Below are 16,298 nucleotides of genomic sequence, written 5' to 3'. Positions count from 1 at the left end.
GAGGTCATCCAAGGCAAGCCTGATCTTTGCTCTGGGCAAGAGCCTTGTCCAGCTATAAGGAACATCTTAAAGGGAGTAGGTTTGGATTGTGGTGGGTTGACCTGGGCCAGCAGCATTTGACTGCAGATCAAGAGGTTACTGGTTCAAATCTGTGCACCCCATGTTGGGTGCCAGAACAATGATTGTGACGGGTTAACCTCGGCCAGCAGCCAGATGCCCACTGAGCTGTTCTTACTGCCCTCCTATGCAGGGCTAGGGGGAGAAAATAGGATGAAAAAGCTTGAGGAACTCAAGATAAGGACTAACTGGGAGAGATACAACTAAAAGATGACCTCATGACTGAGGGGTGGCCCTGACTCTTGAGGTCATCACACATGTGAAACATGCACTGCAGTCAAGCAGCCTGTGTGAGTAAAGTCTCCCTGGGATAGAGGGAGGGAGGTGGCTGGGATATCAATATGGTGAGGCCTGGCAAATTGGCTGCACTGGACCACTGCTGTGAACCCGCCAAAGCAAGTGCTATGTGCTTACCATTGTGGAAGGGCCTACTGGGTGATGGGAGACACCCTGTAAACCATGCCATTGCTTGAAATGCCATCCCAAGCTTGAAAGGCCCCAGAAAGAATCGAGTCAAACAGTGCCACTCATTTCTGAAATAACCTTATATACTCCTGGGCCAAGAAATAGGGCATTGGGTGTTTGGCTATTGGTTGGGGTCAACCCACCACAAGGGCATATCTTATCTAGTGGCCATAAGCATCTGCAGGATATGCTTATAGACACGAGTTAAACTGATGATGTTTCTAATGTGGTGGAAAGCCTCCAAATTTGAGTCTTGGTATACCAAGATATTTAATGAATTGACCCTGTGAAATTCTTGTTAAAAAATCTCATTCAATTTTAGAAAGCTTTAAAATGACATATTTCCCTCATTAACTTGCTGTGGAGTTGGATTAGTAGAAATAATACTTGTGTTTTCCCTGGCTGTCTGCTCCAACTGTTTAATTCAAAGGAAAAGTAATAGAAATAAGTGTAACGTAAATGTGCTGCATCAGAACAGTCATTGATGTTATAAAAGCCTTACTGTAATCCACTTACTCTAAATGGATTTACAAGCCTGTTGTGACTAGGAGTTGTTCCTCTTTGTATGACATACAATCGAAAAACCGAAGTAAGTGAGCCCCAATGTTGTAAGCACCAGAGAAGTCAGACCCTGCCCTGTCCTCTCCTTGCGATCTTTCAGACAAGTGAGACAAAGACTGGATGAGGAGGGACGCAGAGAAGGGGAATCACAGTGGCTCATAGTTTTGTGGCTAAGCACAGTGCAGATAAGAACACAAAGAAGGATCTTAGGTCCGCATACAAGGAAACAACACAGCATTTGAAGCAAGATGTACTTTTTTCATTGTAGTGCCACTTTGAGGTCATTTTGGGTCCAGACAAGATTTTTCGAAAATAAGGTGCTACACAAATGTAAAATTTTAGCGAAACATAGAAACATTCTGTGTTTCTAGAAGGGGAAGTATGGTCATGCAGCAGTTTCAAAAGGCTTTGAAAAGAAAGTTGAGGGAGGAAGGTCTAGCAGTCAACAGACTACTTAAGCTTATGGTGTGGTGAATGATGAAACGTTAGAAAATATGAATGGCAAGGGGTTGAGTTTGAGTTGAGGCTGGTGGTTAGCCCTAAGGCCATGACAACAGGTTGAATGGGATGCTGATGACAAGGTGCAAGGAGGATGTACCTCTGTGTGCACTGAAGAACAAGACCCTGCATTTCTTAGAGCTGATCTTTGCATGTGCGGGACTGAGCTGTAAATTGTATGGAAGATGTACTAATGCATCCAATGCTGACAAGCCCTTGAGGACAAAAATTCTCCTATCCTTCCACCAGTAGAATGAAAATTATTTAAGAATGGATCAGCGTAAAGGCAGCTTGCAATATCTCCTCTTCTGGTTCTTGAGCCTTTTCTAAGAGTGTTCTCAAGCATATTCATGCAGTGACAAAAATAAGCAACCTAAAAAAATAAAAGAGGATTTTTACCTTTTAACACTTTGGGAAAAGTGATAAAACCTGGGAAAACCTCTGAATTCATAGTATTCTTGTATTACAGGAGTTGGCCACAGTGACTTAGGTGGTGTGGTTCTGTTAGCACAGGGACCAGACTTTGGCGCTGGGTCTGCTTTCTCCAAGGTATGTCTCTTTTCATCTATAGTCTGGATGGAGTAACGTAAGGACCTTTGTTCCTATCCTCGTTGCATTCTTCTGTGGGTTAACATCTACAAAATATTTTCAATCATCCTTTTTACCAAGGTTTTTCTGATGTTTGGTTAGAAGAAATTCTGTGATACTTACCTGTGTTACCAAAAATTATCAGAAATAAGCATTTTGTAGTAGTTGTAAGTGATCACATGGTTTACTCAGCATGTTGGTAAATTGAGAGAAGCACCTGTGTTCTTAACTTTGGTACTTGTTAGGATCTCTGGCATGAGTAAATTCACAGGTTTTGGTAAGTTCTAGCCTCCTTCCCCCAAAGCAAAAACTTCTCACTTTCTAGTGCTTCCAGGAGGCCACCTGGAATAAAGCACTGACTGTAGAGGTGTTTTGGTATTGCCTGTCTGAAGCATCTTATTTTGATCCTCTGGAAGGCTTTCCAAGGAGCTGACTTGAGCACATAGCAGTAACAGAAAGTGCCTCAGCATCCTTGTCCACGCATTCTTCTGAACAACCTGAAGAGCTGCCTAACCTCAAGTAAGGGTGGATGTGTCCTCTGCTGGCAAGTGGGCAATGGTGACAGTAAAGGTAATGTTTTTTTTCCCATTAAGTGCCTGAAATAAGATGAGATCTCTGCTGTACCTGTTCTAGTAGCCTGAGACTGGGGGTACAGGTGGCTTGTTCCAGAGTCTCACAGTGCTGGCAGAGTGCTGCAGAGTGGAGAGACCCAGACCTGGCCCAGTTGATATTGTGCCAGGGGGTAGTTTCAGCAAGTGACATTTACCAAAGTCTCGCTCTTTGCCAGGAAGTATGTGGCCCGGGTCACTTCCTGGCCCTGTGTGGGACACAGACATGAGGAGAGTGTGTGCCCGTTTGCCAGAAGGATGGCCCTTATTTAACTTACTTATTCACATCTGAAGAGTTTATACAGATTCCTGATTTTATTTTTTAAAAAAGGAGAGGAAAAAAAAAAAGGTGTCGCTAGCCTCTGGCTGACTTCTAATTTTTTTTTATAAGCAGTTTTGGTTTTTTAAATTGTGACTCACCAGGTTGTGTTAAGAGATGGTGAAGAAACCGCTTTCATGGCCATTCCACTGGATGAGAGGAGTAGAAACCAGAGCTGTTAATGACAGATTGGTGAAGTAGGTATTTAATGTTTATAATACAAGCGTAAAGTTACAAAGGTCAGTCGACTAAAAGCTACTTTTTGTTATTAACACAGTTGTGCAAGGAGTCCCACCCTAAATTTGAATGAATATAGTTCATATATTTGGTTCTGAAAATAAAGCGCTCAAATGATATGTATCAGTGCCAGCATTGTTCTATTGACAAAAGGTTTATGTGGATATTTTGCTGTAAAAACATTCCCTCTCCTAAATCTTGATAATGGTGGTTATACCAATCACAGCTGAACTTTCTTGCCTGGGAGCACGTACATCCCTTAAAAATCGATATAATGAGGATTTCTGAATAGTGCTTTTTTACCTATATTGCTTACTGCGTATTTGCCGACCGCAAGCTCACTAGTGTCCTTGCAGTGCCACCCTTTTCTTGGATTCATGACAAACAAGCAGTTCGTGAAAATTCATTTTCAAATGCAGCGTGTTGGGCGAATACAGGCTCATTTGTGTCCTCTGCTGACTCCAGCTGGGACAATTGCAAAGCTGTCCCCTACTCCCTGCAGAAAATGATGCCCCTGCAGCTGAGTTCCGGAAAGGCGGTACGCCTGGACTAAGGCCACCCTGCAACCCAATGTATTAACAAGAGGCAACATCACCGTCAATTTGTATAAGTACATAAGGCTGTGAACTGTGATGGCTGAAGACTGATTTGCAGCCTCTTTCAGGCAGAAATACGCTCCCTGAAGGAGCTGCTGTTCCCATCCGAGGGGGCAGCAGCCTCTTCAGCTAAGTCTTTCCTTCCACAGCTACGTGAACCGGAGCCTTGGACTGTTTTAAGGTCTCCTTCAGTAGAGTAATATGAAGGCATATTTTATTTGTTCTTGTATTTAAGCTGTTCAAAATCAGTGCGGCCCTTTCCCTTTGCCCCTTATTTTGCCAGTGACGGTTTTTCCACTCTAGTTTGGCAAGTATTATATAAAGCACCATGTGATTTGGTAATGGGAGTATTTGGTTCACTGAAGTCCTCCTTAATCATGAGGCAAAGTCCGTTTCGACTACCAAATGAATATTCATCAGTCATCCTGCACACAGCCAAGCGGTAATTAATTCTTTCTCTTCTGGTGACCACATGCTCCTGATATGGTAAAGAATGTCAGGGAAAGAAAAGGGGAAGCAAACAGGAATGACACTGCAGTCCTGCTGGGTTGCAGGCTTGCAGAGGAAGGGGAGAATACCCCTCCTTCGAGCATTTTGGGCTTATGTCTTCCTTAAAAATGAGGGAGGGAAGAAACAAATCATTTGCTGTCCCTGTGTTTGCAGCAAAGAAAGGTATTCTGTTATCCCCTGGACCTGTCAGTGAGGAATTACAGTGGCAGACATCTTCCCCCAGGCTTTGCTCTTTGGGCTTTAAATATTGAATCGTCTTCCCTAGTGACCTTTTTACTGGAGAATATAAACTATAAACAATGCTTTCTTCTTTAGCTGTTCAACAGATACTCTGTATTGATCGTGAATTTGGGCTTTTAGATGCAGAATTCTTTACGGAGTTAACTGTGAGATGTGCCTGTGGAGCTTCTTTTTCTGTGATGTCAGGCTGAAATCAGTGTTAAAATCTGGAAATTCCTGCTGAGGCAGAAATTTGAAGGTCTTGAAAATGAGGAATTATGTGAGCTAAGTAGACTTTCTGGTGGAGCTATGTGTTTGTTCATAGTAAATGGCTGTAGGAAGGCATATATATTCACATGCATGTACAGCAATCAGGCTGTCTGCAGGACTGTTTGCATAACAACAGCTGAAGTTGGTTTGATTAATGCTTCTCAAATAGCAACACCTTTGGAATTCTTGTCTTCCCTCTGGCACTCATAACGTGGGAAGACTTCTTTCCAGCCTCTTCTGTTGGGCGTTTTCTAGACATGTATTTCTTCGATTCTGCTTTTTAATTGCTGTATCATTCAGTCGTCTTTGGATGTGCAAGATGCTGAGACATAAAAAATAATGTTATAAATCTACTAGTCTGCCTTTTTCCATTCAGCACATGGAGCTTTGTTTTTTCTAGCGTATATTCCTTATAAAACTGTTCTTTTTCCTGATCTGTGAAAGAAGAGAATAAGTTACTTAGATCTCAGCTGCATGTGCATTTCTTGCCCTCTGGAGATGGATTTCTGAATTCGACAGTAGCCCGTGTTCCTTTTCTTTTAAGCTTTTGAGATGTATAAATAAGAATTACTATGTCTACTTCACTATTTTCTTTAAGGAGCATGAGGAAGAGGTGCTTACACAATCACTACAGAAAGCATATACTCTTCCTCCAAAAATACAGCCCCGTGAGACAGGGAGTATCCGGGCCTAAGGCTTTGACAGCAGCAAGTGTGAATCTCTTCCCATCTCCCCTTCCTCTTCCTGCTGCCTGTGTCCCGTCTTATCCCACGTCATGTCCCACCTCCCCCCCCCCAAGTCTGTTATCCGTCGAGGAAGTGTCCTTAATTTCTGTATTAACCTCTATATTATTGAGTATTTAATTTCACTCTGTCAGAAAAGGCGCTATGCTGATATTTCATTACCCTAAGCTCAGGCTGAGCTGCCGTGTGGAGGGGTAAGGAGCACGAGCCTCAGCAAATATAAAGGATGTTGCTTCATGTAATCCAGGATAATTATTTTGACTCTTCTGCATGCCAAGGACCTAACTTTTGCCTCAGATTTCTTACCGGGTGCGTTCACTCTTGCTACAAGAAGGATTTAAATTGGAATAGCATTCATTTACCTGTCTTTCTGAGATCAGTGATCATAATGGAAAGTCTGAATGTAGCCTTGAAGGCAAAGAGAAATACAAACTTCCTGTAGAAGTTTCCATCTTCTCGGTCACTCTCTGTCTGCTTTTGTGTTGCGGGAACTATTGTGTTCTGCTCTGATGAGGCTTATACGATGCTTATAGAACTGTTAATAGAAATGTGGGGGTGGATAATGCCTGCTCTTTATTAGTTCTTGTCACTTTGTGGCTTTGAAAGGCTTGTTTTCTGTTGCCACAAAAAGGAAATGGCTACTGCTATGCCTGGCACTGCAGAAATGCAGAATGCAGCCCTTTTCCTGTGCAACTATCGAAAACCGTTATTGTAAGCTTTGAGAGGAATATAGATCTAGACACTGTTTGAACCCAAGATTACTTAATTGTAAGGAAAAAAAAATAGTATAAAAATAAATTATTTAAATATGATGTAAAAGTTAATAATGAGCTTATATTTATTAATTTAAAATCCCCTTCAAACAAGTCAGACATAGATCCAAATATGGATCCTACCAGAAATCCATGCCTAAGTACTAAGGAGAGAATAAATCTCCGTCAAATGCATGCATGGAAATAAGGTTGGTTTGGTTGTAAGGGTAAAGCTGGTTTTGGTGACAGTAGAGTTTGTCTCTCTGATTTCAGCTGGAAGATGACACTCAAACTTTCTAGGGAAATACCCACTTACATCTTAGTTTATTGCCTGTCTTGAAGATCATCCTAAGTGGCATGACTGTATCAGAGCCTAAAAAGCAAAGTGATCCTGAAATGCTGAACTGGGTTCAGAGCTGGAGCAAGCGCGACATGCCTTCTCAAGACGCAAAGACCAGAAAAGGAAAAATTCTGTTACCCACAAGACATAGCTGAAGTTATATTAAGCTGTTTGCTTGGACACGTCATCCAGAGGAGGAAGAATTTAAAGATTTATGTCACTGGGGAAGCCAGCATAAGCCTGAATGAAACTCGTGTGTGTGGCAGTAAGCTCAGCGGAATCTGAGTCCATATAGCCAAAGACAAGATCCCAAGCAGTGTAATTCTGCTCTCTTTTGCTTTTAGTTTTGCCTTTGTGGTGTTGGGGGATGAAATTTGTACTATTTGTTCAATCTCTTGGATTATTTCATTTGTCTGTGCACATGAGAGATGCCCAACAGAGTCCTTTAATGATTTCCTAAATTTAAACCACAACGTGTCACTGAGCCAGATTCTCTTGTGTTAACGGTTGTATTTTAACCTGCTGCTATGTGATTTGACTGTCATGCCTTCTTAAAGCCCACTGTATCCTTTTGAAGAAAAGGATGATGGAATAAGAACCCTCCGTAACTGTGTTTGGTGACAGTTAGGTGTAAGGAAAAAGCAGCTAATGGACACTTAAATGAGGTAGACATTTATATTAAGTAAGGGAATTGAAACTGAAGGATGTTGTCATTGTCTTAAATTCTCCTAGGGTTAACTTGGTGAGGCATGATAATCTGTTATATTAGTTTGAGGGTTTGATCACTTGCCTATGTTAGTCTCTTGATTCACTGTAATACTGCGAAGTTATATGTTTAATCAGCTTAGAAAACAGCGGAGCATTGATTTCTCAAGGTTTGCTTACTTTTGTGTTATTGAGGTTATTGTGAAGTTTTGTGATTGAGATGTTATTAATGAGATGCTGTGATTGAGGTTATTAATTTTACTGTTTTGATTTTTAAAAAATGAAAAAAGAAGGCGCATCTTTTCACTAATTGGTATCTGGACCTATTCTCTTTACAGTTACAGAATACATATATCTTGAAGCACAAAATTTGTAAGCTCTTTGTGTTCTCTCCAAAATTAGTTCTAAATTCCTTCACAGCATGATTAATAGAAATAATGACCCCTGTGGAAAAAAGCCTTATGTTTTAATTAAGTATAGAATTCTTCGGTTTTGATGTTTTGGGCTTTTTTTGTTTGTTTGTTTGTTTGGTTTTTGTTTATTCTAGATATAAGAAAGTACCAATGACAGCCCATTTGTCATTTATAAAAGCCAATGTATAAAATGGACAATGATGAAGCAGTATTCTACAAAAGCAAACCCAGCAAACTAGGTTTTAGTAAAGCGGGAGGGTGAAAGGGTGTCTTTTGGTCATCATTGAGTTGTAGACCAATGCATCCAAAATGCAATCCTGCCATGTGATCATGGCAAAGACAAGTACCTAGTACAGACTCCAAGCAGGATTATTAGAAATCCAGAGCATGTGGTGCACAGCTGTGGCATGCCTGTTCCTGGTGCACTTGTGTCCAAAGTGGTGCAAGCGCGGTTCCAGACCGCCTAGAGGATACATCCTTCTTCACAGATTTGTTGAGGACCAGGCTTTTCCACCATCTCATTTACAGAGATAAAAGCTGGAGCTGTCAGGATTTGGTTCTAGGAAAACTTGGTACATCTTCTGGAATGCCTTTTTGGAACCTCTGTTGTAAATATAGAATATGGTGTTATCTAGTTAAAGATCGGAACTGCTTGATTTGACTTGGTTATTTCTTGTACATGTTTTTCCTCATGACTATATGTTTTTCATTTGTAGTAGATCATTTAGGTGAAACTGAACTTTACTTCCTCTCTTGCTATCTGGATATGATTTGCATACCACTAAGACAAATTCTGGAATTTGCCTTATTTGAAATTTTTCTTTCAATATCATGGGTATGTATACATGAAGGTGACAGTCCAAAGCAGCCCCAGGACATGTGTTTTTAGGGCATGTATTTCTCGCATATTGCCTATTTCTTAAAATTTTTTTTAGTTAAACAAAGTAGGATGAAAATATCAGGATTGCAACAGCTAAAATCTATCTATGGTTTTATATTTTGATTTAATGTAAACACACACGAGAGCTGAAAGCAGCAGCGTTATTTTTTTTTTTTTATTTCATGAGAGTGTAGATTCCTAAAGCAGGAAATACATAGGATACATGAGGACACTGGAGAACATAGTGTCTGACCTCATGATCTATATTTTTCCTTGCCCTGATATATCTTTGGCTTGCAATCTTGTAATGAAAATTTGTTAACTGTTGTATTGAATCTGATGGATTTACTGATGCTGAGACATCTGAGAAGATCTCACTTGCCTTAAAACAATGGGCACCTATTCAGATTTACTCAGGAAGTGGAACTTTGCTACTTGCTTTTTGGGTTTTTTTTTGTATGTTTCAAATAGAGGATTTTTTCCTCTTTTAAGCTCTGTTTGAAGTAACATGGTGGGTATGCTCGGGGTCATTCCATTGCACCCTCAGTATTTTCCTATGTTACTCATCTCAGATGCCTGTCGAGAATGTAGGTGCAGCTCACATTGCTGGCTTAAAGCCTCCCTAGGCCTTTCTCAAATAAAAATGCTGTTCACTGCCCTATTTCTGAGGAGGAACCTCAGACGTGTTCAGTCTTGTTTGCTCGTGAACATGTATCCACAGGCTGCACCGTGAAGGCTGAGTAACTGGGTTTACACTGCACTGACAGACCTGATGCTGAATGGACTTCAAAGAACAGGTTGCTTGCTCCGCAGGAGAAGTGATTGCTTTGGGATTGGCCTTAAGATAGGAAACTGGAAGGAGAAGAGGAAAAAAAAAATATATATCTTGCCTTGCTCTCTGAATTGTGCATGCCTTGTGAATGGCTGATGTTTGTGTCTGGGCTCTCAAGTCGGCCCCTTTCATGGATGTGGATTCTTCTTAAGGAAGTTAGGAAGCAGCTCTGGAAAGTAGTGGCTTTGCTGCACAGAGAGTGTACGTTTTCAGGAAACGTGTCTGGGACACTGAACTACTTTCTGCTAATAGCAAGGATTTTGCTTTCTGCTAATAGCAAGGATTTTGATTGCTCTAATGAGCTGCAGAGGCTGTGAACTGGCAGTTCCGATCATTCCCCTTACATTAACCACTATGCTCTACGCATCTCAAAAGCTATCAAAAGAGCAATTGAACTCATGCTTCTTGTCTGCACTCGGAAAATGAAACCTGGTCTGAGTCTTTTAAGTGTCCAAAAATTACTGGGTCATCTAAAAGAGGAAATGTTAGCTAAGCTGGCCTTATCTGGTGAAAGCCAATAAAATCTCCTGCTCCCGGGTAGCTGACCCATAACTGAAAGCTTGACACCAGGGAAGTGTACGGGGACCCTTTTAGAAAGCAAATAAAGACCCAAAAGATAAGAATAAGTGAATAGATACTGTAGTTAAAATAACACAGAAACCAACAAGACGTTCAACTTCTTGCAAGTACAGCCCACACAGGAATTTCTGCAGTATAGAAAAGTGCAGATAAGTGGTTTGTTGTCACTTTCACTCCCATCATTTTGTTGTCCTCCCCTACCAACAAGAAGATCAGAGCATACCCAGAGGAACTGATTTAACTCTCTCAGGTACACAGATTACAAGCACTGGACAATGTGGAACAACTAGAAGCCCTGCCATGGCTTTCTTCCATGTCTTGGTCTAAGGTTGTAGGTGAGAGGGGAAAAAAAGAAAACCCAAGCAAACAAAAGCAAAGCTTTTGATTTTGGGCTACTTATTTAACCTCAGAATCTTTCAAGGCACCCACTCATTTTTGAAAATGGAGGCCAAGCAAACCACTCTTGGTTTTCTCCTTCCCAGCAGTGTGCGGAGCTCTACTTGCTGGTCTGGCACTTAGAGACATTTCTAAAAGACAGCTTTGTTTTTCCAGGGAAAAGGAAAATCTATATTCTGAGGTAAAGAAAGAGGCTCTCCTGCTTCTTAACACTAGTCTGAAACAGGTGGACGTTGTGGTAAGCATTATTTTTTCTTTTCTTCAGAATTTCTCTATTTTTTTCCTCACGCCAACATCAAAATTCTCCTACTCAGAGCACAAATACAGTAACATTAGTAACAACAATTGATTTTTTTTTTTCATCATTGAAAAAGAGATGGCAGTAGCCTGTTGTTCTGCACATTCATTTTAATGTCATGAGACAGTTTGCTGGGAGCCAGGCTCTTGCCTGCTCCAGCCGAATAATTTGATGCAGGTGCCCTCTTGAGGAGGAGAAACAATTACAGAGGAATTTTGCTAGCTTTTAGGAGTTTGTTGACAGTTGTTCAGTTCACTGTAGGCTGCCGCAATAACTCTGTGATTGTGGTCTAACTTTCAGGTGTTTTAGCTAGTGCCAATAAGCCTGTTGCCTGCAACCCAAGTATACAGGTAGTATGTGTGTGGGTGATCTGGTTTGTGGCATCTGTCGTCTTGTTGGTTTGTTGTTCGGTGTTTGTTTTTTTTTTTTTTTTTTTTTTTTTTTAAAGGGGATATGTGCTTTCATGTCTCTGTCTTATTTAAACGCAGAGGGTTACTTTGTCATTTACAGGCTCGTCGCTTGAGGGGAAGGACTGTGCGCTTTTGACTGCTCTGTAAGTACTAGGACAGGCTCGCAGTAGCAAGCTAAGTGATACTAGCTCTCCTCTGTACCGTGAGAAGAACTCCCGGATAACCGCCTATGATTTTAATTTTTTTTTTTTTTCTTCTCTTTCCTTTTTCAGTGTGGAAGATGCCTCTGATAGCAGAGTTCCTCACTATGGCTGGAGGCAGCAGCCCCGTTCTGGTGTTCCAAATGGCAGCTCTGGCAATGTTGGTATCGGGTAAGGAGGAGCCCTGGCAAGGAAAAGTGTGCTGTTGGCGTTTTTTTTTAATCCTGTTTAGGAGTTACTTGGTGCGACTGAGAGATGCTGCCTGGGGTACGGGAAAGAAAGAATATCTATTGCAATGACTTCCAGCAGGGCATGCTCTGCATGATGTTTTTCAGCTTTTTGTTTTCTGAATTTTTCCCGAGGGAGCTAGGAGGTGAAATCTGATCCCAAACGAACAATATTTTGAGCCAATCAGTGTTTTTATATTATCTTTCCATGGAATAGTTCAATGTTCGATGAAAGCAAAAACCTTCAAGTTGAAGAGGAAAAATCCAAACGCTTAAATATCCCTCTCCCCTGATGCTTTCGCTTTCTTTTTTGGAGAAAGGACGCTCTTCTCATCTTCCATTTTTATGAAAAAAGCAAAGCTTATAGAGAATATTCTGTCCGCACAGTGCCTTTGCAAGATCTATGATAGCAAACAGAGATTTTTTTTTTTCTTCCTCTCACATGAGGAGGAAAAAGTATTGTTTTTATTGGGGTACCTGTTACCTTGGGCGCTCTGTGCATGCCTGGAGCATAAGATAGCCCCTGATTTCACAGTGCATAAACAAATGGGAGGAGTCTTGTGAAGGGGGAGGGGGTGTTGGCCTGGCGCAGTTCGGTTAATGTCTGCTCTCTTCCACCACAGAACACAGTATGCTGGAAATCATTTACCCACCTACCACAAAATACCTGGAAGAAGGGGAGACCCTGAATTTGAATTGTCTCATCAGGCATCAACAGAATCAGTCGTCACAAATAGAGGCTCACTGGTATAAAAATGCAAAGCAGCAAAACGAGACTGGGTTTGGAAAGGGGACGGAAAGCTTGCACCTCTCACAAAACTCAGACCCCAAGGCGAAAGTCATGTCCTCTCTGCTTCTGGAAATTCAGAAAGTCGAGCAGTCAGACAGCGGCCACTATCAATGCAGGGCCAAAATAAAGAATACTCTCCTAACTGCTGTGGGGCACTTCATTAGAGTGAATGTAACAGGTAAGCTCTACCTGTCCAGGAGCTTTCTTGCAGAGGGCGTTGGGGAGATCACGTGGTCGTCTCTGAAGCGAAATTTCTGCATGATAAAAACTGCGTTCATGAAGATGTATCCTCTCCTCCTAGGGTGTGAAACTAAAAACTATTGCTGCCACGCTGTGACATGTGGAATAAGTTTCATACTCCTGTCTCTTCGTCTGTGCGTGCTAAATGCACGACTAACATGAAAAATGTTGGGGATTTGTTTTAGATTGGCTGTGGATCTCTCGGAGCTAATGGGGATAGTTTCCCATGGGATTTCTAATCTGAGCCCCGTTACCAGAGCTGAATGGAACTGGGTGGAAAAAGCAGTGTGGGAAAATGTATGTTAGTCTCAAGTTAGGTGCAGGTCTGTCCCAGTTCACCTACCATCTGTTCTGGGTTTATAGCTGTAGCTACATTCACAAGCAGTAAAGTTATTTTCTCTAAAAGGGAGATCTGTGTATTTTCTTAAATGGAGACCTTTGTGTATGCAAACAGTCTAGTTTTACCACCTCTTGAATTCATTGTAATGTATGTATACCTCTGGGAGGGTTGGTGCTTAGAAGGAGTTGGAGCTGAGACACGGAAGCCGCCACTGTGAATTATTTTGTTCTTATTGAAGCGAATTGTTTTTCTCTTGCTTCATTACTTAGAAGAGAAAAAAATATTGTGCAGGAAGACTGGGAGGGCTGAAACATACAGTGGCTGTGGCCCTGTGCAATCGTTTCTATACAGGTCTTAACTGATTGTATATGCCAAGTGACTTCAGCTCCAAGTTCCAGCAGAAGGGGATATTTATTTGGCCTAACTAGCCGAGGTTCTTGTCTGGCGGTTGTGGTGGTGGTGAGCTACTAGGTTGAGCTAGAGCTTCGTAGGTTGGTTCTGATCGGGGACAGGCTGAAAAACCAGCTTGTATTCCTTCCAAGCTGTTCTCCCAGATTTGTTAACATATAGGGATTATATCCCTCTTTTGCTGCCTTAAAGTTTTCTCCAACATATTTTCACCAAAAACAGAATAAAATTTACACCTTCAGTCACCTTTTTAGGTGACTGAAGTATTAGGTAAGAAAAGATGCAGTTCTGCAGACTTATGTGCGTGTTGATCATTGTTATATCAGGTGTGAGCGTTGTCAATACCACAGAGAGGACAGAGGGAGACCTGGAACAGAACAAAGCTCCGAGGGTGGATTCTGAGCTGGAGCAGATGTGGGCTGTGATCATGATATCCTGGATAATTGTGTATGTCAAAGGTAAGAAGATATCTATCTATCCTATCTATCTATATCTTTTCTGAAGGTAGAGCTGATGATTGATTTTAGAAAATCACAGTTCTCATAGGTGGCTTTCTGGCATGTTCCATGTATTTAATGGGTGTTCATTGTACCGTTGTAACAATTCCATAGAGGTTAGCGGGCTAAAACTCCCCAGGCAGGAAGGGGAAATGATCACAACTAACTTACATTGGTTTTGGTTTTGAGCGATTTTGCAGAAGGTGCAACTGAGCTGGATTCCGGCCAACATCCACAGAAGTCACCTGGCTCAGTATCCAATTCCCAGTCTTGCCAAAACAGGGAGCACTGAATGAGCACAAACCCATTGTTTTATGGACTTCAGATGCCTCCTGTATGGCCTTTTGGGAATATCCAGTTGTGTGCTGATGTGACAGAAGGTATCTCGCAAATTAAATGCTGAGCCTGAGCTCAGGCAGTTGACTGAGATGTGTGAAAGTCTCTCTCTTGGCCAGATGACCTCTCAATATAACCTCTGAGATGTGGTCTTGCATTAGTCACTTTTTGAATAAGCTTGTGTTTTATTAATTTGGATTGGTACATTTTGCTCCTGAACACCAGTAGATTTTTTTCTTTTCGTTTCTTTTTTTTGTGTGTGTGTTTGTGTCTTTGTCTTTTTTTCCACCCAAGGACTTGTATCATGAAGATCCTGTTCAAGAAGTCTGAGCTGCTTTGCTTAAAACAAGATAATATTCCTGAGGCGCTGTGAGAACATGTGAGACCATTTTATTGTGCATGATGAATGTCTGGGATTCACGTTGTGTTTCATGGCACACTTTTCAAGGTTTCGGGGGACTTATTTCTGGACTGGTTCATTGGGATTATTCACTTTACCTCATCTACCTCCTAGGTAGAGAAGAAGAATTTCTTCCTGCCTTTTCTAGTCCTAGAATTGAAATTCTCTCGCATCGATTGTCAGTTCTTCCAGGTTTTGCCTTCATTGAGGCAACTGATTTCTTAGTGTTGTTTTTTTTGGAACGAAGAGATGGTTTGTTTCCAGCCGTACTTTCTGGGACCTGCCTCCCATGCAGGGAGGTTTTCTCCTCTGAAACATCTTCTGACATATTTCTGGTCTATCCTCTGTGCTCTCCAATTTGCTGAGAAAGCTTGAGGCCCTTATTCAACTCTCAGCAGCATGAGCTCAAGTGGGGGGATGCACAGGAAGCAGAAATGAAGTCAGTGTCAACTCCTGTTCTGCAAACAAAAACCAAAACCAGGTACAATGTTTTACCCTAATGTGGGATGTTTTGATGTTTTATCTAGTCTTTTAACAGTGTTGTGTCCCTCTCCCCTTTTCCAAGTATTTATGTAAATTTACCTTTTGTCTAAGGGGTCCTCTCTTGGGACTTAAAATTTGGGACCAAATGGCAAAGCGAAGATGGTTACATCTGTATCTGCTTCTGTGGTTATTAAAGCTTGTCTGATGAGTGCTTCTGACCTCTGCCACGTCATTTTTCATACTTGGGCACGTGTGTAATGTTTTTCAATGTCAAAGCAGACACATATCTTCTAAATAAATACGTGAAGTGATCATTTATCTCCTCATGGCTTTGCCAGGTATCTGATTGTTTATCAGCTCTGAAGGGCTGCAGTTGCTGCTGCTTTGTGAGCCTTTCCATCAAAGGCGGCCTGATTTTGAATGCTTGCGGAAATAAACGTGTATGTCACATCTGACAGAACCAGCTGCTTAAAGGGCATCCTTGATGCCGAGAAGCAGTAACAAGCAGTACAGACGTCTCGCTAGCTGCGGGAAGGGAAAGGTGGGGGGAACCCAGGAAGGGCATTGTATCATCCTATGTTTTGGGGTCCACTGAGCCAATTCAGTCTGCAGGTATTTTTAGCACTATTCGGCAGGCAGCATGCTGTACAGTTACACATCAACATGATGCTTCTCTTGTAGGTTGGTGTAGCTATGTTTCCACCTCCTGGCAACTATAAGGAACAGCTGAAAAGAGAATAAGGAGAATTACGGTTTTATTTTTGCAAGGCACTAGAAGATGAAGTAGGAATTTTAAAGAGGCACTGCTCTTGATCTCAAAGAGATCTTTAACTCTTCAAAGTTCCTTATCCTATGCTATGTACAAGCATAGAAGCTGTTTCCAAATAGTTTGCTTTGTAACTACTGTGAAAATGAGTGCTGAGCTGAAAGGTCATAAATACAAGATGCTTGCAGCAGGACTGTAAGTAATAAGACACCAGACGGACATTTTATATTGAGGAAGGAAGCATGAGCATATATCCATGGCAACTGGGGACATGA

The 16,298-nt window shown here is 41.6% G+C and overlaps 1 protein-coding gene across 5 annotated transcripts; it reads left to right on the top strand.

Annotated features, from left to right (window-relative positions):
* Nucleotides 1–7,162: 7,162 nt before the first annotated feature.
* On the top strand, nt 7,163–15,646 carry LOC134525980 (CD160 antigen-like). 5 transcript variants are annotated; one of them, XM_063357634.1, is made up of 7 exons: nt 7,163–7,488; nt 10,785–10,866; nt 11,437–11,479; nt 11,609–11,707; nt 12,387–12,731; nt 13,868–13,999; nt 14,239–15,645. In XM_063357634.1, the coding sequence occupies exons 4-7, from the start codon at nt 11,617–11,619 to the stop codon at nt 14,328–14,330; spliced, it is 660 nt and encodes a 219-aa protein (XP_063213704.1). In that variant the 5' UTR covers nt 7,163–7,488; nt 10,785–10,866; nt 11,437–11,479; nt 11,609–11,616; the 3' UTR covers nt 14,331–15,645. The 5 variants fall into 5 exon arrangements, with proteins under 5 accessions (XP_063213704.1, XP_063213460.1, XP_063213625.1 ...); XM_063357390.1 differs by having other exon boundaries at nt 14,228–15,645; XM_063357725.1 differs by having other exon boundaries at nt 7,166–7,488; nt 14,669–15,638.
* The last annotated feature ends 652 nt before the right edge of the window (nt 15,647–16,298 follow it).

The sequence above is a fragment of the Chroicocephalus ridibundus genome, chromosome 1, assembly GCF_963924245.1.
Source record: "Chroicocephalus ridibundus chromosome 1, bChrRid1.1, whole genome shotgun sequence".
Taxonomy (NCBI): domain Eukaryota; kingdom Metazoa; phylum Chordata; class Aves; order Charadriiformes; family Laridae; genus Chroicocephalus; species Chroicocephalus ridibundus.
The sequence above is the reverse complement of the archived record's forward strand: the minus strand, read 5'-3'. Positions and strand labels throughout refer to the sequence as shown.

Excerpts from the sequence above, each read along its gene's own strand:
- LOC134525980 (XM_063357555.1), top strand. The coding sequence starts at position 11,617 with ATGCCTCTGATAGCAGAGTTCCTCACTATGGCTGGAGGCAGCAGCCCC. Across the intron at positions 11,708-12,386 it reads TCTGGCAATGTTGGTATCGG|AACACAGTATGCTGGAAATC; the intron begins GTAAGGAGGAGC and ends CTTCCACCACAG. Across the intron at positions 12,732-13,867 it reads CATTAGAGTGAATGTAACAG|GTGTGAGCGTTGTCAATACC; the intron begins GTAAGCTCTACC and ends TTGTTATATCAG.